The following is a 23445-nucleotide window of genomic DNA, read 5'->3' as shown; positions in this document are numbered from 1 at the left end:
ACACAAGCAGGGGGAGTGGGAGAGAGAGAAGCAGGCCTCCCGCAGAGCAGGGAGCCCGATGTGGGACTCGATCCCAGGACCCTGGGATCACGACCCGAGCCGAAGGCAGACGCTTAACGACTGAGCCACCCAGGCGCCCCAGCCTGCTCTTTCTACTTCAGGTCCTTTGCACATGCTGGTCCCAATGACTGAAACACTCACTCCTCCCCCAACCCTTTATCTTCTACTAGGTCTCCTGAACTTTTCTCAAGTAGAGAAAAAGTATGGGAGTGATACACTGGATTGGATCACTTTTCAAAAAGAATGCTCATCATACTCATTGCTTAATATTTGTTATGTTTAAGGGTTGGGAAGAATTTGTGAGGCTGCATCTTACAAGGTAAAGCATATATGTATAAAAAGTTATTTAATGAGAAACTGCTAACAACTCATACATAGAGGACATGAGTTACTCTACATAAATTATGTAATATTCTTAATATGGACTATAAAATAGCCATTAAAATTACACCATAAGAGAGCCATAGAGCCACTTGTATTAGTAAAGTAAAAGTCATTCCTACTGCTATTGCGCATTACAACACTCAGTATTTTGATGGGAGACTCAGCTCAAGGATGATTTCTTTGTCCAGCAAATTCACAGACCAACTGTGTAATCAAAAGCAGGCTCTTGCCCACCACTTTGAATAAATACCTTATTTAACAAAAGGCATAATGACAAAGATACACAGATTTATTTTAGTCAACCATGATTAACACACATAGTTCTATGCATAAAAATCAAAATAAAGACTGTCATGTGCAGGGCCAGGCAAAAAGTGGGCATGACAACCTGAGATCTCACGATGAGGTCACCAAGAGCGAGTCTCTGGATGAAGTCAGGGAGACAGGGCACCAAGTGGCAAGAAAGAATTGGCCAAAGCTGGTTTTAGTGTCCCTGGTTCCCCACGGTAAATGCTTCCTCACCTGGATTCTGGTTCTCTCAGTCTCCTTTAAGCGCCCACTTCCTTGTTGCATGCCCCCTTGCTCTCCATTCTCTTACTCCTACCCGTCTCATCTCTCAAGAAGAGATCTAGCATGGTCCATTATATCTCCAGTCAGTGTTGTGTCTCTGGGGCACATGTTCACAGTGGTCCGGGGTGGGGGATGATGGTTGTGCACAGCAGGCCCCCCATGCACCATCAGTCCCTGCATGAAGGCCAGCTCCTTCATGGGAAGCCCTGTCAGAGGGTTTGTCTACTCCTTATCTGGGAGGGCCAGGCCGGAAGGGATATGACTGAGGAAGGTTTCACGAGGCTGGACACACAGGCCAAGGGAAGTGTTACAAAGAGAAGCTAATGTATGATGACAGAGATAGATTTATAGTTCTGATTTCCTGGAGCTACCAGAATATTTCAGAGAAAACCAGACTGACTGTTCTTTGGAAACAACATGCTTTAATTGGGTTATGTGGCCTATAAATCACAGGCGGAGGTAAAACCTCCGATTTTGGGGTGGAGATTTAGGATCAAAGAAAGCCCCAGAGAAGGGCTGCCACCGCCTGTCCACTCTGTCCACTGAGTATGGCCAGGGAGCCCGGCTTTGGGTTTGCCACAGAAGGGGATATCTGATGAGGATGGCAATCAGGGGCTGGAGCTGGGCCCTAGAACAGCAGCTGTTCATTTCTGTGCACTGTGGGCGTGAAGACCCTTAGGGTAGATATCACCCACTAGTGGTCCAGAGGAAGGGAGAATCAGCAGCTGGGCTTTGTTTGGCTCTGTGTTGGTGTTTTTGCCTTTTTAATGGAAGGTAAATACCTTTATAAAGAACATACTACTACCCCCTATTGTCTACTCCTTCTCTGCTTCCTTCTGACTTTCTGTTCCTTATAGGCCTCTGAGTTTGCAAGGCCAACTGGAGGGCAATTCCTATATATCACAGCTCCTAATAGCACTGTTTTCGTTCATGACTCCTACCCACTTCTGATGAGAGTAAGGTCCAGATTCCTGTTGGTTTTACCTCTGCCCCCTCTCTATTGTTCCTCCACCCTTTATCTTTCCATCACCACTGCCCTGAGTTTGGGCCCCCATTATCTCTTCTCTAAACTACCAAGACAGCTTTTTTTTTTATGATTTAAGTTTTAAGTCATCTCTACACCCAACACAGGGCTTGACCTCACAAACCTGAGATCAAGGGTCACATGCTCTGCCCACTGAGCCAGCCAGGCACCCCGACTACTAAAACAGCTTCTTAACTGGCCTCTCCGTCCCAGTATTTCCTATCTTCAATCCATTTTATGCACTGCTGTTGGCTTACTCTTCTGGAAGTCTGGCTCCTTAATGCCACTCTCTGTCTGCCTTTTTCTGAACTCCTTGGCCAAGCATTTAAGGTCTTCCATGGCGCAATTGCAACCCAGCATACTAAAGCTTAAGCCCCTCCACGCCATTTCTCTACTCTGGGCCCCAGCCAGACCAAAGCACACACTGTTCGCTTACAGTCTTGGGCTTTCCTACTTCCATGAATTTTTCACACTCATTTGTTCACTTGGAACACTCTTTGCTTCCATCTTGGCACATGCAGTGTGCAAGGCTGAAATAAGAAACCACCTCCATCCCAGCCAGAATTCATCTTTCCTCCTCTAAACTTCTGTAGCATTGTCCATTTTCAGGGTGACTGAGGTTCTTGCCTTAGCTTTCCTACTAGCCCTAAGTCCCTGAGAGTAGAATCTGTATTTATCTTTGTATCCCTCAACCTAGCACAGGGTTCCATTAATATCTGAACAGATGAATTACCACATGAATGCATTTCTCACCTGCAACTTGGCAGTTAATTGTTACATTCACTCCTTGTACTGTTTTGATGGTGCTTCCCACATCAACTGTGATGGCAGGCTCCTCGGTGTTGATCACAGTCCCTCGTGATGTCTTCACTAGTGGTTTTCCTGAAGGTGGGAAGGAATGTGAGATTTTACTAGATGGTGGCTGTAGGCTTGGGGTGTTCCCTTGAAACATGGGCTGACCCACAATGAACAACTGGTATACCCAGGTTTTTCCCACTAACCATGTTTTCCTTTGAAAAAAACTGTAACTGCGTGATATGGAAACCATCCACCCACCCAACTCATCCACCATAGAATTGTCAGGAAAAGAACACAGATTGAAGAATCTGAGGATGGAGCATAGTATCTAACAAGCTGGGATGATTTGTGCATTTTATCATTAAATTTATAAATGATATTTCTCTTATTTTTTAAAGGCTTTTTTAAAAAAGATTTTATTTTTCTTTTTAATTTTATTATGTTATGTTAGTCACAATACATTACATCATTAGTTTTTGATGTAGTGTTCCATGATTCATTGTTTGCATATAACACCCAGTGCTCCATTCAGTACGTGCCCTCCTTAATACCCATCACCAGGCTAACCCATCCCCCCACCCCCCTCCCCTCTAAAACCCTCACTTTGTTTTTCAGAGGCCATAATCTCTCATGGTTCATCTCCCCCTCCGATACCCCCCCTTCATTTTTCCCTTCCTACTATCTTCTTCTTTTTTTTTTTTTTAACATGTAATGTATTATTTGTTTCAGAGGTACAGGTCTGTGATTCAACAGTCTTACACAATTCACAGCACTCACCATAGCACATACCCTCCCCAATGTCTATCACCCAGCCACCCCATCCCTCCCACTCCCACCACTCCAGCAACCCTCAGTTTGTTTCCTGAGATTAAGAATTCCTCATATCAGTGAGATCATATGATACATGTCTTTCTCTGATTGACTTATTTCGCTTAGCATAATAGCCTCTAGTTCCACCCACGTCGTTGCAAATGGCAAGATTTCCTTTTATTGATGGCTGCATAATGTTCCATTGTATATATATACCACATCTTCTTTATCCATTCATCTGTTGATGGACATCTTGGCTCTTTCCATAGTTTGGCTATTGTGGACATTGCTGCTATAAACATTGGGGTACACGTATCCCTTCGGATCACTACATTTGTATCTTTGTGGTAAATACCCAGTAGTGCAATTCCTGGGTCGTATGGTAGCTCTATTTTCAACTTTTTGAGGAATCTCCATACAGTTTTCCAGAGTGGCTGCACCAGCTTGCATTCCCACCAACAGTGTAGAGGGGTTCCCCTTTCTCCACATCCTCACCAAATCTGTCGTTTCCTGACTTATCAATTTTAGCCATTCTGACTGGTGTGAGGTGGTATCTCATTGAGGTTTTGATTTGGATTTCCCTGATGCTGAGCGATGTTGAACACTTTTTCATGGGTCTGTTGGCCATTTGGATGTCTTCTTTGGAAAAGTGTCTGTTCATGTCTTCTACCCATTTCTTGATTGGATTATTTGTTCTTTGGGTGTTGAGTTTGATAAGTTCTTTATAGATTTTGGATACTAGCCCTTTATCTGATATGTCATTTGCAAATATCTTCTCCCATTCTGTCGGTTGTCTTTTGGTTGTGTTGACTGTTTCCTTTGCTGTGCAAAAGCTTTTTGTCTTGATGAAGTCCCAATAGTTCATTTTTGCCCTTGCTTCCCTTGCCTTTGGCAATGTTTCTAGGAAGAAGTTGCTGCGGCTGAGGTTGAAGAGGTTGCTGCCTGTGAAGAACGGTAATCTTTTTTGATTTTTTTTTTTTCACTCAGAACAATTCTTTGGAGATTCTTTGGGGTCTCTCATGGTACCATGGTTGTGTGTATCAATAGTTCATTCCTTTTTACTGCTGAGTAGTATTCCAAGGTATGGATTTATTACAGTTTCTTTAGCCATTTGTTTGTTGAAGGACATCTGGGTTGTTTCCAGATTGTATCTATTCAAATAAAGCTGCTACAAACATTTTTGTACAAGTCTTTGTGTGAACATAAGTCTTCATTCATCTGGGATAAATGCCCAGGAGTGCCACTGTTAGGTCACATGGTAGTTGCATGTTTAATTTTTTAAGAAACTGCTGAATTGTTTTCCAGAGTTACTGTATCATTTTACATTCCCATCGGTAATATATGAATGATCCACTTTCTCTCCATCTTTGTCAGCATTTGGTGTTGTCATTGATTTTAATTTTAGCCATTCTGATAGGTGTGTAGTGATATCTCATTGTGGTTTGAGTTCCCATTTCCCTAATGGCTACTGATGTTGGATATTTTTTCATGTGCTTATTTGCCATTATATCCTCTCTGGTGAAATGTCTCTTACGTCCTTTGAACATTTTCTAATTGGATTATTATTTTTTTTTTCTGTTGAGTTTTGAGAGTTCTTTCTATTCTAGATATTAGTCCTTTGTCAGATATGTGGCTTGCAAAGACTTTCTCCCACTTCTGTAGCTTTTCATCTTCTTAAACAGGATCTTTCACAGAACAAAAGTTTTCTTACCTCTAGAAGTCTCATTATTGAATTTTCCTTTCATGGATCATGCTTTTGATATTAAGTCAAAACTATTTATCTAGACCTAGATCCTGAAGATTTTTTCCTATTCTTTTTTGGTAAAAGTTTCATAGTTTTACATTTTACATTGAAGTCTGTGATACATTTTGAGTTAATTTTTTTTAAAGATTTTATTTATTTATTTGACAGAGAGAGACACAGCGAGAGAGGGAACACAAGCAGGGGGAGTGGGACAGGGAGAAGCAGGCTTCCCGCGGAGCAGGGAGCCCGATGTGGGGCTCGATCCCAGGACCCTGGGATCATGACCTGAGCCAAAGGCAGATGCTTAACGACTGAGCCACCCAGGTACCCCTTGAGTTAATTTTTGTATAGGTGTGAGACTTCAATCAAACTTCACTTTTTTTTTGCCTATGGATGTACAATTGCCCCACGATCATTTATTGAACAAGCTATCTTTCTTCCATTGAACTGCTTTTGTACCTTTGTCAAAATAGGTTGGGCGTATTTTTGTGGATCTCTTTCTGGGTTCTCTCTTCTGTTCTACTGTTCTGTGCATCTATCCATCTACCAATACCACATAGTCTTAATTATTGTAACTATATAATTCATCTTGCAGTTGGGTAGGTTGATTCTTTCCACTTTATTCTTCCTTGCTATTTCAGTTTCTTTGCTTGTCTACATAAGGTTTACAATAATCTTATCAACAACCATAAAATCTTGCTGGGAATTTGATAGGAATTAAAGCACTATATCATTTTGGGGAGAATTGATATTTTTAACTCTGTTGACTCTTCCAATCCATGAACATTGTATGTCTATTTATTTAGATCTCCCTTAATTTCTTTCAGCAGAGTTTTATGATTTTCAGCATACAAATTCTGTAAACATTTTGTTAGATTTAGACCTAATTATAAATTATATTTTCAATTTCAGTGTTCATTGATAGTATATAGGTATACAGCTGATTTTTGTATATACCGTGACCTCGTTAAACTTACACGTTAATTTTAGGACTTTTCGTGGGTGGATTTTTTGGTATTTTCTAAGTAGGTGATCATTTCATCTGCAAATAGTTTTATTTCCTCCTTTCTGATCTGTATGCCTTTCATTTCCTTTTCTTGCATTATTTCACTAGATAGAACTTCCAGCACTGAGTAAGAGTGCTGAAACTGAATAAGAATGCCGGATAAGAGTGGTGAAAGTGGGTCTGGAGTATGATGAGTGATTTTCAATTGAAACCTGGACATTTTCATATTACGTTATGCAAATCTGGATCTTATTTAAGCCTACTATTTTAGCTGGCTTTCTCTGCAACCACTAAGGTGGGGGAGCAGGGAGGGGCTGCCTTGTTACTGTGGAAGTAGAGGTCCAGATTCTCCACCTGGCCTCCTCTGTCACTCAAGTCGGGGGCTCCTCATTACTGCTGAGCAGGGGTGGGACTTCTGGCTCCCCACTCAGTCTCCACTGATCCCACCACGGGAGGGCCTCATTGCTGCTAGGTGGTAGGGGAAAGTTCTGACTCCCCAAGAGGCCGACTGTCACACCACCCTAGAAAAAAGGGTAAGGAGGGTGCTGCAGGGTGAGGATGGAATTCCAGATTCCCCGTGTCCTTTCCACATTACACCCTGCATGGGTGAAATCCTTCTTTTCTGACACCACTTCTGTAGGGGCACTGAAGAACGAACGTCATTTCAGTCTGATGAGGTGGAGTCGAGGTTCCCCACGCAACTTTTGCTGGTGTGGGTGGTGATAGACCACAGTATATGGTTTTGAAGTAGAGCTTCCTAAAAGTTTTCTGTCTTGCTAGGCCACCCGTTTCCTGGTCCTTTGGCTAAAGAGAGCAGTCTTTAGTTGAGGCATTATGTGTGTGTGTGTGTGTGTGTGTGTGTGTGTGTATGTGTGTGCTCCCATTGCCTTTCCTGATGGCTGGCTTCTTCAGCTCCAAGTCTGGGAGTTAGAAGGCAAAAAGAAAACCTGAGGAAGTAACAACTGTGTAGTTCTCCTCAGTTCCCAAGGTCTCTAGCCAGTCTGCTTTTTCCTCTCCACTTTTTAGTCTTCTTCACTTTGTTCCATGGATCATCTCCATGGATTTTAGTTGTATTTAGCAAGAAAAATAGGGAAAAATGCATCTATGCCATCTTGCCAGAAGTAGAAGTTCTGTGTACATTACATTTTAATAGGCCTTTATCAGCTGGGGAGAAAAATCCAGCACTTTGTGTACCTGACCACAAAATACAACGAAAAGAATCATATATTGAGCACCTTGGGGGAAATAAGGGTCCACATGAAATCGTTTTTATATATCCTATGCTTAATTCTTTGTAAGCCAAATGGAGTTTTGTTTTAGTTTAGTTTAGTTTTGTTTTAACCATTTTATAGGCAGGACACGCTACGATGGTATTCACTCTTCTGTGCCTTCATTAACTGTGAAGAAAACCATAATTCAATTCAACCCTTTAACCTGTTTTTTATACTTTTTGTTTTCTCCCTCATCTATTTATCATTATTCCTGCTTGCCCTGTCACACAGCCTCCTGTGCCCCTCTTTCTTTTCTTCTTCCCTCTTCCCTTTTAACTGTGCTCTAGGTTATTAAGCTCATTAAAACTATGTTCAAAGGCAGAAACTTGAGTAAGGTCTGAAGATGTACATAGGCTCTCCGTATCTGTTGTGACTGTTTAGGGGTCTTTTCCCTTATTTCACCTGTATTCCATATATTTGAGACTATGTATGAGCTGATGTGAAGATGAGTGACTTGGTACTACAGTTTCTGAGAATAATGCAGGGTGAGAATAGGGGAATGCAGCTGGAATGACCCTGAGTACACCTTGGCTTATCTACCTTCCCTCCCTACCCACAGGAAGCTCTCCAGCTCGAACTCTAAATATACCCTAAATAGAAACCCTGGACCCACTCTGTCACTATGATCTGACGCTGCCACCTTCTCTGGCTGGACTGCTGCAGAGCCTAACTGGTCTCATTTCCATGTGTCTTTCACTACAGTCTCTTCTTACGTCAGCTGGAGTGATCTTTCTCAAACACGAATCAGATCATGTAACTCCTCGGATTAAATTATCCAGTGCTTTATTAGTGCGATTAGAACAAAATTTCAACCTCCTTTTCATGACCAGCCGTGTCCCCTACGTGTTCCTCTCCTCCCTCACTGAGGCCACACTCCCCATCTATCACTGTTCCAGCCATACTGGCCTTCTTTCCCTTTCTCCAAAAGATTAGCTCATTTACCACAGCTCTTCCCTTTCCCTGCCATCCTCCAGTTACAGACTTCTGCATGGCTGTCTTCTTCAGTCATTTCTCAGGGGCAAGTAGCACCTCCTAGTGGGACATTTCCTAACCACTCCATCTAAAGCATGTGCCCCTTTATTCCTGGCCAGTCACTATGTATCTCACCACCAACTTAATTTTCTTCATAAGCAAAGAACTATCAGAATATATAATTTATTTGTGTATTCTCTGTCCCCCACCGCTCACCACATAGCCTCCATAAAAGCAGGGATCACATCTCTCTTGTTCTTTTTCATTCCTACCACCGAGTCCTGACAGAGGGTAGGTCCTCAATAAACATCTAGTAAGTGAATATATGTGTGAATGTGGTGTGCTATGTGCATTATCTGAATTTGTTTTTGCTTTCATAACAAGGCAGGTAAAGTATTTCTTTTATGTAATCAAGGAACATAGGTTCAGAGAGGCTTCATGGATTGTCCAAGGCCACAGAACAGCAAGGAATAGGGCTAAACTTGACGCTAGATTTTGACCTAAAGTCCAGTGCTTCTTATAGGGGATCTCAAATCCTTGTCTGTGTATTGGCTGCCTCAGAACTCCCAGGGTACTTATTAAAAACATAATCTGTCCTGCTATACTACAAGTCACCTCACTGTGTAATAAAAAAATACTGTGCCAATGGAGGAAAGTAGGTTAGGGACCAGAGAGTTTCAGACTCACAATTACTAAGTTATTTTTCCTATAGGAATTTTAATAATAAAGGTGGTTTTTATAGCTGCAAGTGTATAGCTATAAAATTCAAATGTCACTGAATTAAATCCAGCCCTTAATTAATTATATTGAGCTTTTGCTCAAAAGTAATGGCCTTTTGTCCTGTCACCAGAGGGCTGTCATTAGCACAAGCTACTTGTATGTTTCTTATTACCTTCATGATCCACTGTTAAGACAAATCACAAAGTAACCCAAATATTTATGATCAGTGGAAATATACAATGAAAATAACGTTTCTTAACCACTCAACCTCTTACATGTATTGGAAAAAGCTTGTATATATTACTGAGTCCCATTCTAGATCCACTACATTTGAATCTCAGGTGGTTTAAAACCAGCACACAGGGCCACGACTTTGACTCAGGACACGAAGGTTCTCCCTACCCCAAGAACAAGGCAACCATGAGATGGTTTCGGGTGCCTTCTGATTTACTCCATCATGGTTGCCAAGGAGACAGTTTCATCCAGTGTGTATAACCATCCCATTCCAGTATGCACAAGCAGAGGCTTCTCCAGGACAGAGCTCAGACTGCTCATAAAGTTGTCTGTTCTGGGACAGAAGCTGTAATCTCTATTTTCAGCAAGTTCATAGGTAATTCTGATAGACAGCCAGGTTCGAGAATCAACAAATTACACTCTTCTGGTTTTTCTGTAACTGATTTCTCTGATTTCCTGGTGAGTTGGGGAGATTTCTTTTGAGAAAAGAACTACTAGTTCCCTATTTGAAATTTTCAATTTGGAGCTCTGATTTTCATGGTCAACTAACAACAATAACCAGCACAACAACAAAAAATACGAGCCTATTTTAGATCACCTGGACGATCACCTAGTAAGTTAATGCTGCTATATGATGCCATGCCTAGGTTTGTGTCTGCTTCTAGTCATACGAACGAGTCTGACTTTAATTACGGAGGTTAAGAAGAAAAAAAGTAGAGATGCAGAGAGAGTGAAATGAGAAATTATATGTTTGTGCGAAGACAGTGCTAAGAAATAAAAAGTCATGGCATGCTGTACTAAAAAAGGCTTTCATAATAGGCAAAACAGAAAAGAAATACCCTCAGCGTGGGCCGTGACCGCTGGACCTGCGCAGTGTGAGCCGTGCCTGGGCTGGCAGGCGTGTGCGCATGCGCCGCCGGCGGCTACGCCCTCCCGCGAGTGCGCTCAGCCAGCAGATCCCATGTGTGCTGCTTCCTGATGTGAACCAATAGGGCTTCTAGATGACGCTTTCGTTTAACCTGTGAATTTGTGTTACATTCGAGTAAGCTATACAGAAGGAGATTATGCCTCGTTTTATATGCCCAAGAAAAACAAGGAAATGGGAACAGAGGCAAGTGTTTCCACTTATTGGGTCTAATGTGAGGAATCAAGCTTGTCCGAGAGAGTCGTACTCAGAGACAGAAGCATTGAGAGAATCGTTTTTGCTCGGTTCAGACCTCATACCCCTTAGCTTTTGGATTATGGTTCGGGTTAGAAGTAACGCGGAACAGGGGAAACAGAGCCTCACTCGTGGTCAGCGAGGGCAGCCCCTGTCCAAAGCGTGAACGGGAGGCACGGCTAAACCTTGTGTGTCGGTACCCAGCCGTGTGCCTCCTCGTGATGCCTTTACAGCGGAGGGGCTCGGCCCCCCAGGCACTGTCCTCATCCTGCAGCACGAGCCATGGAGAAACAGGCATGGACAAATGAGCAGCCCCAGGAGCAAATGCTCAGAAATACATTCCTGTGTAGTCTGGGCTCTGGCTCATGCCTCTTTCCTGCATGTGTGACTCTGGGTAAAATCAAAACCCAATGGGAAAAAATCTGAACATATGTGCCTGAAAAATATCTTTGGCCCAGTATAAAGGTGATTGAGAGAGGAGCCAGAGGAGATGGAAGGTTTGTTTTTTGAGTGCAGCCAAGAACAGAGAGCATTGTAAGTAACTTTTTCTCAGGGCCCAAGGCCAGGCCTCTACTAATAGGAACTTTGTTTTTAACGGCATGATGCCTTCCATTCTAGAAGCCACTGCTGACACGGATTTGCTACTAACCAAACTCTTTTCTTCTTTCTGGTCACACAGCTAGGTCACTTTCCAGACTCTTTGCAATTAGGTGTGAGCAAGGTACCGAGTTCTAGCAGATGGAATGTGAGAAGAATGCCACTTCTTGACCCAATCTACAAAAACCCTTTTGAGCAATAATTTTAGACTTTATGTGAACAGGAATAATCTGTCATATTTTAGCCATCATATATTTATGGTTTTGTTTGTTACAGTAGTTAGCAAATGCTAATCCAGGCTTAGTGAATATTGGTTGACTCATTAAATGAATCAAATGGGTCTTCTTTCGATTCCAACATGAGTCACAAACATCATTTGATGGCTATTATTAGCCATCAAAAATGAATTGTACTTTAAAGGCTTGCAATTCTGACTGCGGAGCTGGGGGTAATCTATGCTAGGAAGTGCGCATGTGCATGTGTTCCCAGGCACGGTGAGACATGTTGAGGATGGCTGGGATACAGGGCAGTGACAAAAAAAGGGACTGCAGGCGGCGGGTTTGAAGACTACTAAATGGCCAGGTTTGAGATTCTGAAGTGTAAACTAGCAACTGGCAGAGTCTTTCTAGAGTACCACTCAGGTACGGATTCTGGGTTACACGCATGAGGACTGAGCAAGTTATTCTTGCTTTGGTTTTCTACTTCTATAGCTGTAGAGCTGAGGAATAAGTACATTAATGCATGTAAAGCTGTTAGAACGATTCCATAGCACAGTGTGAGGTTGGAACAAATGTTTGCGATCATCGGCATCAGCTCTGCTAAACCGGAGAGGAAATGTTATGACGGGTGTTGATGAACTAAGAAAACAGACAGAAAGGGAAAGTTTAAAGAAAAGAAAAAGGAAAAGGACAGGAAAGAGGAGCAGGATCAAATCTGTTGCTGAGAAGGAGCTCAACTGCTTCCATTTTGAAGAACTATGAAGGTTTCAGAATAATTAGGAGAAGTAATTTAAATACAATGGATTCTCCTGAAACTGCCATCAGCATCTGGACAGACACAGAGAGCTTAAACGTCACCCCAGAGAGCTTAAACATCATTGGAGACCCCAGAAAGTATCTACTTGCAGAGAAGTTGTGAGACCTGTATGCCAGGCTGATTTGCTGGGGACCCCCGCGTCACTGTTCAGGAAACCAGCTGTGATATCCACAGTGGCCCCAAATCTCAATCCGAGAGAAAGGTGAATAGGGCAGTGACACCCACTAATGAAAATATTAGAGTATACAGTGATGCGGTGTTATAAATTTCACATACTTTCAACATCTAAAACTAAACAAATTGCATTTGAGGGCGCCTGGGTGGCTCAGTTGGTTAAGCGACTGCCTCCGGCTCAGGTCATGATCCTGGAGTCCCTGGATCGAGTCCCGCATCGGGCTCCCTGCTCGGCAGGGAGTCTGCTTCTCCCTCTGACCCTCCCCCCCTCATGTGCTCTCTCTCATTCTCTCTCTCTCAAATAAATAAATAAAATCTTAAAAAAAAAAAAATAAACAAATTGCATTTGATCCAGATTTCATCAATGGATAATGCCTTGTAATAAGTGAGAATAGTAAAACAATGCCATAAGAAATGCTTGCTTCTGCAATTTATCACAGGCTTCTCACAAGGGCCACTGGAATTAAATCTGCAAAAACTCCCTGAGGTGAGAATTCCTAGTTGAAGAATTTGAGACTCATGAGTTAAATAAAGTTTAAGGGGCCACGATCAGTGTGATCCCATGAAAGCCCTTATAAAGACCAACATCATCTTATACATCTGAAATGAGTAATGACGGATGCGGATACTGACTATTACTAGTTACCATCCCATGCTGGCCAGAAACATCTCAGGATCTGGCTACCTGGCCATTTCAACAAGAGTCACTTTGTTACAGATAATAGTTATATTGAAATGCATGATTTCTTTTTTCTTGGTCTGGTTCTCCTTCCAAATGCCTTTCACATTTTATAGCTCAGGGATTTTTTAACTCCTTCCTGTCCTGCTGTCTCTCACGAGGTCTCCTTCACTTAATTTTTACCTCCTGCCTTGAGAGTTGACATCTGACCTTTCAGTCCACTCTGCTTACCTGGTACCCTTTCTCATCACCAGTCGTCTGGGAACCTTTCCTCTCACCTGTTATTTTTCCAAGACATCACTGGCAAAAGCTATAATTCTATGCTATCTAGTCTTCTAGTCTCCCAAAGATAAAGGAAGTAAATTTGTAAACGTTAGAATTTCAGGTAAGGGTAGCTCGTAGTTGTGGTGGCGGGGGGACTGCTGTTCTTGATTTGTATGTAAGAAATTCGTAGAACTCTTAGGTCTTCAAGAGACCCAAGTGTGTATCTATTTAAAACCCCTCTGTTTATAATAAGGACACAGATTTATAGTTCTAAATCTGCTTCTAAATTTTGTAATGAGGCAAATACTTTCCTTAGAATCTTACTTATTCCATTATTACAATAAGCTTCCTTTTTTGTAATAGTAAAAAATAAATGTTTCTCTTTCATCCAAATCATTACATGGTTTTAGTTAGTATAATCTAATAAAATAAATTATTACCCTTTGCGTAATACTCTGACTACACAGGGAAATGTGGTGTAATATCTGATCAGAGAATACAGGATATGGAAGATTTGACTGGAGGGTACTGGTAACCTCAAGGCTATGTTCACAGCACAGCCATGTTTAGCCTGAAAATAATTTTTTACAAGTTTGAATTAGTTGGGCTCAGTTAAAAATGGAGAGATTAAAAGTGTGTGTGTGTGTGTGTGTGTTTTGGTTTGGCTTATCTGGAAAAATTAGAAAGTCTATCTACATTAAATTTGCATTTTTCTATGGCAACAGTTTGATGAAAATGAGCTGTGCTCTTCAGACAGGGTATGGTAGGCAGAATAATGTCCCCCCCCCACCCCCCAACCCAAGGTGCCTACATGCAATCCTTGGAATCAATGTCTATGTTATGCTACATAGCAAAAGGAATCTAAGGTTGCTAATCAGCTGACCTTAAAATAGGGAGATTATTCTAGGTTATTTAGGTGGGCCCAGTCTGTCACACGAGCTCTTAAAATCAGAAGAGGGAGACACAGGAAGTTTGTCAGAGAGAAGCAACATGAGAAGGGCTCAGCCCGCCATTTCTAGCTTTGAAGAAGGCCAGATGCCAAGGAATGCAGTAGCTTCTAGAATCTGGGAATGGCACTCCATTCAGTCAGTAACAAAATAGGGACCACAGTCCTAGGTCACAAGGAACTAAGTATTGCCAACAATCCAAATGAGCAAAAAAAAGCATTCTCCCCTAGAGTTTTCAGATAGGAATGCAGCCTGTTGACACCTTGATTTTATCCTGCGAGACTATGCTAGAGTTTTGACCTACAGAACCTTAAGATTGTATATTTGTGTTGTTTTAACAAAGTTATCACTACAACAAAAAAGATATATAAATGACTAATTAGCACAAAAAAGATACTTGACATCATTAATCATTAGAGAAATAGAAATTAAAATCACAGTGAAATATGACTTCTCATTCATGAGCATGGTTATAATAAAAAAAAGGATGATAACGAGCATTATTGAGGATGTGGAGAAACTGGAACCCTCATGCATTGCTAGTGGAAATGTAAAATGGTGCAGCCACTTTGCAACACAGTTGGTAATTTCTTAAAAAGTTAAATCCAGTGCAGAATCCTTGTCAAGGGACCGCATACCTAGAACAAACATGTGATGCTGCAGCCTCTCCTAGAAACGACTAACCCAGGATATGCTATATCCCACTATCTGTCTGACCATGCATCCTCTTCCCTCATTCCTTTGGATAGAGGTGAAAATTGCCTTTTCAGAATTTGAGATGGGCTAGCTTGGATCATTGGTACTTCTTTGCTTCCTTTAGTCTACCGAGGAGCAGAGCAAGTTGGCTGGATTCTCCTGCTATATTCTTACCCATTTTATCTAAGTTCTATAAAAGCTAGGGCTCTTTAGTGGGCATGCTCCACATATGTACACATTGAACAAAACTTAAGGACGTTGATTACTCAGTATTATATCAGATAATGAAATCCCTTGATGGCAACTTGGATTAGTCAATGGCCATTACACTGTTGTTCACAGCACCACCTGAAATATAGCCAAACATGTCCACCTTTGCCTCTGATCTAATGCCCTGGAGAAAACCTTCCTTTGTCCATCTTTGTCATTGGTGACAGGACCCTCTCTGAGTCTAACTGTCTGTGAAGCAAAGTTCTCCTTTGGTTAACAGAAATGCTAGATAAAAATTTCAGAAATGCCAATCTTAAATGACTTATGTTATAAAAGCCTTAAAAAACTGCTTGTCTTTTATTGCAGCTACTAAATCATGATAGGGAAGGGGTAGAGAAAGAAGAATTTCAAGGAAAATGGTCTTTTTAAATTTTCCTTTTATTTTATTTTCTGTGATCTCTTTATTAGACACAGTATGTGTCAGCTATTCAACTCATAAAAAAGCAGAAAAGCATGCCAGGAAAGGAGAAGTATTTTCTGTCTCTCTCTTCCTGTGAAAACTTCAGATGAGCTCATCTGTATTCTCCCCTTTCAATGAAAGATACGCTCATCCCTCATCTTCTTCTCATTTTCCAGTGATGATGTCAGGCAGGCCTTAACAGTATCTCTTTTGTGATCTTATAAAATCAGTGACAACCAAAAACGTTTCCCTTATGGCTATGACCTCATCCATGGTCTACACCTGGACAGTACTCATCTGCATTGGTAAGTAGAGCTAAACTCCACTGATCCAGACTGAAGCAATTTACCAGCAAACTACTGCTTTCCTTCAAAACGCTGCCTTTGCCATTCAGATTGGAAGGTTCCTGAGCAACCTGGCTGAGTGTTGAATCTGACTAGTTGAGATGGCTCTCCCATCTTTGCGCCCATCTCTGTACACACCAGAAACTCTCCTTTATCCAGAACTGTTTATCCTGATGTAAAGTAATCAGTACTTCAAAATGTTAGGTATGTGACATTATGGGGACATTCTTATACTCCTCCCTACCCCCATTATCTTCCCATCCACAGTATAATACTGTCATCTACATTCTGAGCAGTGAAATAGGTATCCAATTAAGTCAGTTTAGGACAGAAGGGAATTTTGTGGCCCTGTGTTTACCTGGCTGTGAGCTTCCGTTCTGAACCAGGGAGGGGGACAGGGAGATGCTGGTTATCTCCATGCTGACACACACTTGCAAAGTACCCTCAAATCTCTGAGACTTACAGATAAATCAACACGTAATGGATGAGTTTGGAGAAAAGCAAAAGGATACCAAAGACATTATTTTAGAGGCCCAAAGAAGGCAGATCAAGGGAAGGGTTTGGCTGTAAGAGAATGTCTGAAGCTGAATGGTGTTTACATGTTTAAAGAAAAATTGTGTATGGAGTAGCAACGGACCTAAAATGAATCTGAGAGGCAGAATTGTCAACACAGCCAATCCAGAGGATGGGGTAACTCAGTGGAAGAGGTCTGGTTGTGGAGAGTTCATCAGGCCCATGTGAAATATTCCTTACCACAATCTATCTCCCTTGCTCTGAATCTAGGAAGTCCAGCCCTTTCCAGATGGCTAATCCAACTTCCTGGGCTGGCATGGAGACATTGAGGGTGAGGTGCCCTCCAAAGGCCTTGTGAGCATTCTACTCTCTGAAAAGGAGTCTCCTCTACTGTAAAAATAACTCGGCTTTTGTTTTATGCATTATCCTCACAATAATAATAGCTAACAAATATTGAGTGCACAATTATAAGCATTTTATATGAATGTATTTAATCTTCAAAGGAACCGTCTGAATCGAGTATTATTTTATCTATTTTTATCACATTTACAAATGAAGAAGCCAAGGCAGAGAGAGCAAAGAAGTTGCTCAAGGTTATATAGCCAGGAAGTGACAGAGCCAGGATTCCACTCCAGACTAGGAGGCTACAGAGCCCTCAGGCTTAACTGTCATACTCTGCCTGCTCTTATGAGTTACTGTGAACAAGTTTCCCTACCTCTGGTCAACTCGGGCACACTGGCAAGACCAAAGTTCATACCTTCCTTACAAAATCATGGGGACACCTGAGTATCTTGAGCCTCAAAAAGATTTTTTTTCCCCTTTTGGTCTAACATCCATGCAGAAGTCAAGGCAAAAGTCTGCAATGTTTTTGGAAGTACAGAAGCACAGAGATTTACCATGAAGATTAGACTGCATTTGAGCTGAGTCAGTTCCTAAGGCCATACTTGAAAAATTTCAGTGTGAAGACTTATAATGAAAAATACATGGAAGCCAAGTTGGACTAATGTTTTACACATTTTAGAATTGCTTTCAGGATGTGTTTCATTTTAGAAAAGCTAGAGAAAGAAAGCGAAACATTTATTGAGTGTGAACTATGTGCCTGGCATGGGGCTAAGTGCCATCTTATTTAACTCACAACGATCCTATAAGATATTATTAATTTCATTTTTATAAATGAGAATGAAAACTCGGTGAGGTTATAGACTTTGTTCAAGGTAAGCAGCATAATTGGTAAACAAATCTAGAAATGCTTGACACTCATTTTCCCCTTAAATGTAGTGTATATATTAGGGTGGTATTTTATATGTCACTACACAGGATCCTGATGCATACATTTGAAGGAAATTGTAACTATCTCTCCATTCTAGGTAGTCTGTAAGCCTTATGGAGCACAAAACTCAGGGCTTATTTATTGCTAAGTGTCCCACAATACTTGGCGGAGGGTGCGCTTAGAATAGTAGCGGGTATGCCACAGGTGTAGATGATAATCCCAGGTAAAGACACAAATCCAATCTCAAGGCATCATATTAAAACGCATTTTGAGCCTTAATTTTTAGTGGGACTATCAGATTCATCAGCAGATCTGAACAAACCCCAGTACTGAAGTATAACGACCCAGTCCCCTAGGTCCTAGGTGTGGTGTTTGTGACCTACTTCATCGGTTAGCCCTTTCCTCCCATTCCTCAGTACCTCTTAGGCTGCTCTCTCTTTTCTGGCTTTGAACACTTTGGCAGCCTCCACTAGCTTTTCTTCAAAGAGCTGAAGACAAGTCTGATGTTACAATTGCCTTACTTAATTCCAGACAGGTTTCCATTCATCGTATTAAATTCAGGTGAACAAAGGGTATTTAGTCTGTGATGGAGCTGAACCATATCTGGATAAATATAAACAAGAGACTTAATCCTGTAAGAGCCATTATTTGCCAGCAATGGGAAGGATGTCAGCAGTGCCCTTGCTAAAGGCAGGTTGGAGTGTGGAAGGCAGAAGAGCTTTTATGAGATTGGTGCTGAGCATCTGGACTCTGTATAAAGAGGGGAATAAAGATTGTAACTGGAATACATTAGGAGGAAAGCAAATGTTCTGCTCACTCAAAAAAAATAGGCATTAATAATATCAGTCTTTAATCCACTCCAGGGCAATCTTAGCTTGCCTTATTCACTGCTGACTTTCATCTTCCCTGGAAAGCCTCCTGCTAAAGGTCCCTTTCCAGATCAGCCTCAGGTCATGGGGGCAGAAATGCTGTTGCTAAACAGATATGCAAGGGAGTAGCATGTGTGACTAGAGAACAGTGTGACAACATAATCCCAGCATGGACCGATGAGGTCAGTGTGGGGTGATGTTGGCTTTTCTAGCATCTACTGAATCATCTGACAGGAGCAGCAATTGAAAAAAATAAATACAAACACATGCAACGTACCACCAAAAAGACTGCATGGCCCAGATCTGAGAAAAAGGATCCTACTTTGGTAGGATCACTGGGGAAATGGAAGGAACAATGAGCTGGGAGTCAGGAGGCCTCAGTTCCCTTCTTACCTCCACAACTAGCTGGGTGCTTACATGACCTCAGGTTACAGGACCTGGCCTCTAAGAAATGAGGGCACTGGTACAGTTGGTACCTAAGGTCTTTTTTAGTTTCAAAGGCAAGGATTTGTGTCCTATGTTAAGAGAGGTTTTTATGAAGTCCATCATGACAAGACCACAACCTTGGGAGATGCTGTACTCTGCACTGCAGTTTTCTTAAATCACCATGTGCAGAATGTTTTGCCTAACTTTATAGATAAAGGGAAAGTGTTGGCAGGTGCGTTAGAGCAAGAGGTTGAAATAAAACAGCATTGGAGAGAACAACACTCCTGCTCCAAACCATGACTGTGGAATTCCAACTGCCCGTGTGTCTTCAAGTCTTCTTTGCAACAGGTGTAACAAGGAGAAATGATGGGATCCCAAGTGAGCATTCAAGATCTCAGGTCACGACTCGTGTTCCCGAACACGTTACTTGTACACAGCTCCTTTGCTCATGTTGTTCTGTCTTCCTGGAATATTCCCCCCCATCTCTGCTTATCAAAATCCACCCATTCTGACTCTAAAACTCTCCCAGATGGAATGAATGTCCTGGCACACTCTTAGGTTATCATTTATACCACGTATTTCATTCTACCTCCTATTGTATACTTCATCTCCATTTAATTGTAATTATAGGTTATAATCTCTCTGAAGGCAGGGTTTGAATCTCATTTATCTACGTGTTCCCGGGCCTGCTTGGTACATCATAGGCATCTGCTCAAAACAGGGTCATTCCGAATGGAACCACACAGGATTTTCACATTACCTGCTAATGTGACAGCGATGGAGACAGAGTCATATCCCAAGGCATTTGTGGCGTTACAAGTGTAGAAACCCACGTCAGCTTCCACTGGTGCCAGGATCTGTAAGGAATCATCTGGCTGCAGAAGAATCCTGGAGGAAGAAATGGAGACCTGATCAGGTCAGTTGATTCCTTTTTGGCATTCAATACTGGTAAGGCAGGAAGGAACCCTGTTTTATTTCTATTTCTATTTATTTATTTAAGGTAGGCTCTATGTCCAGCATGGGGCTTCAACTCATGACCCTGAGATCAAGACCTGAGCTCAGATCAAGAGTTGGATGCTTAACCAACTGAGCCACCTCTGTGCCCCTGGAACCCTGTTTTAAAATAGAGACAAACGAGCCACAGTGACATTCAGGAACCCAGGCTCTCTTGCCACTTTGATTGATGTGATTCTGAGAGCAGCCCCAAATGAGATTTTTTTTTTTAAAGATTTTATTTATTTATTTGACAGAGAGAGACACAGCGAGAGAGGGAACACAAGCAGGGGGAGTGGGAGAGGGAGAAGCAGGCTTCCCGCTGAGCAGGGAGCCCGATGCGGGGCTTGATCCCAGGACCGCGGGATCATGACCTGAGCCGAAGGCAGACGCTTAACGACTGAGCCACCCAGGCGCCCCCCCAAATGAGATTTTTGATTGCCTATGCAGCTTGATTACTTGTTGATTACTTGATCTAAAAATACCAGTTGGAGTAGACAGCGTATGTTTGCTGAATACATATTAACACCCACATCACGGATGAGAGGGGAGGCTGGAATGAATGGTGCAGATGGGTTTGGGAAAGGCCTATTAAGGAGAAGGAAAAATCATAAAGGAGCAATAGAGCTTGGTTGGATGGTGGAAAGTAGGCAGGGCTTCCAGACATGGAGAAAGGCATCTGGAATAAAGGCTTGGAGGTGCGTGAGAGGAAGCCAAGAGTCAAATAGTGATGAGAGGATCCTGATGCATACGTTTGAAGGAAATTGTATGTCTAACTACATCTCAATTCTAGGTAGTCATACTTATATCTATTACCTTCATTAGTCTGTAAACATTATGGGGTATAAAACTCAGATCTTATTGTTTCCCATAATACTTAATAAAGGACCCTTTGTAGAGAAGGTGCCCAGTAAAATGAAGGCAAAACCTGCCCTTCAGGACAATGGTAGGAATTCCAGAATAATCACCATCTAGTTCCAACACTTTGCTTTCCCTGAAAAGAATTACAAGCATCACATTGTGAGTGCCTAGCAAGAGCTTCAAAACCCACTCCAATCTTAGTCTACCCTTTGTTCTTTTTTGGATTTATGCCATTTCTAAGGACCACTTGCTACATCATGGCAGTTAAGCAGATCAGTGACTAATGATGACTTGAAGTTTATGTCTCAGTGACTTGATGAGGTCATGACAACTGGATTGTATAGGTGGAGGTGGGAATGTAGAGGGGGCAGGGAGGAGGGGAGGACTGGAAGCTCAGAGATCCAGTGCCTGGACCTGCCTGGGCCTTAGGTCAGCAAACCATTCAATGGCACAGCAATGCCTTACAGGTGGCTTATGGGCTTCTAGAGTCAGTTATTTCCATCTTTGTGATAACTTCCACCTCCTTAGTTTCAAAAGGCCCAAAGATCTATTCACGTAATATCATGTTAACATCCACCCTCAGAACGTAGGCTGGAAACAGGGGTCATTTTTCAGGAAAGGTGGGGGGAGGGAAAGCATGCAAACGTCAGAAGAACTCATGAGACTTGGTGGTGAAATTAAGACTAGGAGTCCAACCTCCTGCCCCAGCAACATGTTCTCCCCACTATAAAATTCTTTCCTTTCTTCACTATCTCTCTGGCTGGGTCCTCTGCAGACTCTGTGTGATTGACACTTTGGCACCGCCTCTCAGCAGCTTTTAGTTATTCTGCGGTGGGCAACAAATCTGGCGATGTCACGCTTCCTCAACTCCATTTTTGGCCTTGAGCCGATTGCATTGCTTACTCTTACCTCTTGGCAGAGGGAAGGCAGGAAAGAGGAAAAGCAAGGCTTACATGTATCAGTCTTCAATCTACTTATGCAGTTCTGATAAAAATGGGGAAGGAAACAGAAAACCTCAGCTAAAGGGAAGTTTCTGGATGGTCTGTGTTTGACTCAGTGCCATTCCACACCATCACCACAATTGCTGAGGAGAGTCAAGATTTTGGGGCACTGAAATGGAACTGAAGTTTTGTGAGGGGTGGGAGAGAAGCCATGAGAGATTGTGGTAGAACTCATCCACTCATTCATTCACACATCCATTAAATGCTAAGTGACTTTTTTTTTTTTTTAAGATTTTATTTATTTATTTGACAGAGAGAGACACAGCGAGGGAGGGAACACAAGCGGGGGGGGGGGGCGGGGCGGGGCAGTGGGAGAGGGAGAAGCAGGCTTCCTGCTGAGCAGGGAGCCTGATGTGGGGCTCGATCCCAGGACCCTGGGACCACGACCCTAGCCGAAGGCAGACGCTTAACGACTGAGCCACCCAGGTTCCCCCTAAGTGAGTTTTCTCAAACAATTACATGTTAGTCTATTTCAAAGGAGCTAATAAGAGAAAGATGAGGATACACACTTATCTTTGGTAAACTAAATAATATGTAATAATGTCACTATCTTAAAAAAGAATCATAACAGAAACAACTATATTATCATTGCTAAATGCCTTCAGGTATTCAGGCTGTTTTATATTAAAAAAATTAAAAATTGATTTTATGATTTAAGTCATGATGATGTCCCAGGAACATGTATGCGTCCATAATGACTTCCAAACAGCAATAATAAAAGTAGGCTTAATCAAATTTCAATAGAACTGACTACTCATGATGATTGTGTTTAGTCCATTGTTACTCAGTTTTATTGCACTCAAAAGGCAGGGATTAGAATTTGCTAAATTCCCAAGTCCATTGGGATGGCTGTCTCCCTAAAACCGGCATCATCTCTCTCTTCCCTACAGAAAGCTTTCTTCAATTGAACATTCAGAGCAGGAGGCTAGAATACCGGTCTTCTGAACTTTATTTTGGTCCTGCTATTGTTTAAGTAGTCACCCCTGGCAAACCCCTTCACCTTCCTACATTTCAGCTTATCCACTTCTCAAACCCAGTTGAAGTAGGTTTTCCCTACTCAGCAGAGGAAGCTGTGAAAATAAGGTATGTAAGGAATTTCCAGACCATTTTTTGGCATTTCCAGTGATGCTTTTGTTGGTAATGTTGGACACTCTGAATGAAGAATTAAATGTGAGGAAGGATGGGAGTGGTAAAGATTGTCAGAAAGGAAGAGAGGGGCGCAGGCTATTGGCTAATTCTCTGTAGCTCCCAGACAATTTACTAGATCTCCATATTCAGGTCATCCCCGCCCCCCCATAGAACTACTATATCTGCCTGATCTCATGCAGGAGGTATAAAACCCACTCCCAACAGT

The 23445-nt window shown here is 42.1% G+C and overlaps 1 protein-coding gene across 2 annotated transcripts in view; it reads right to left on the bottom strand.

Annotated features, from left to right (window-relative positions):
- The window catches only part of ADAMTSL1 (ADAMTS like 1), a 904085-nt gene that overhangs the window by 78834 nt on the left and 801806 nt on the right, over nt 1–23445 (bottom strand). For both annotated transcript variants that reach the window (XM_078061266.1, XM_078061267.1), the window contains 2 exons: nt 19997–20124; nt 2792–2920 (listed from right to left, as the gene is read on the bottom strand). In XM_078061266.1, coding sequence (XP_077917392.1) covers nt 2792–2920; nt 19997–20124 — 257 coding nt within the window. The remainder of the gene's footprint in view (nt 1–2791; nt 2921–19996; nt 20125–23445) is intronic.

The sequence above is a fragment of the Halichoerus grypus genome, chromosome 14, assembly GCF_964656455.1.
Source record: "Halichoerus grypus chromosome 14, mHalGry1.hap1.1, whole genome shotgun sequence".
NCBI classification, from domain to species: Eukaryota; Metazoa; Chordata; class Mammalia; order Carnivora; family Phocidae; genus Halichoerus; species Halichoerus grypus.
Note: the sequence above shows the minus strand (reverse complement) of the source record. Positions and strands in the feature narration are given on the sequence as shown.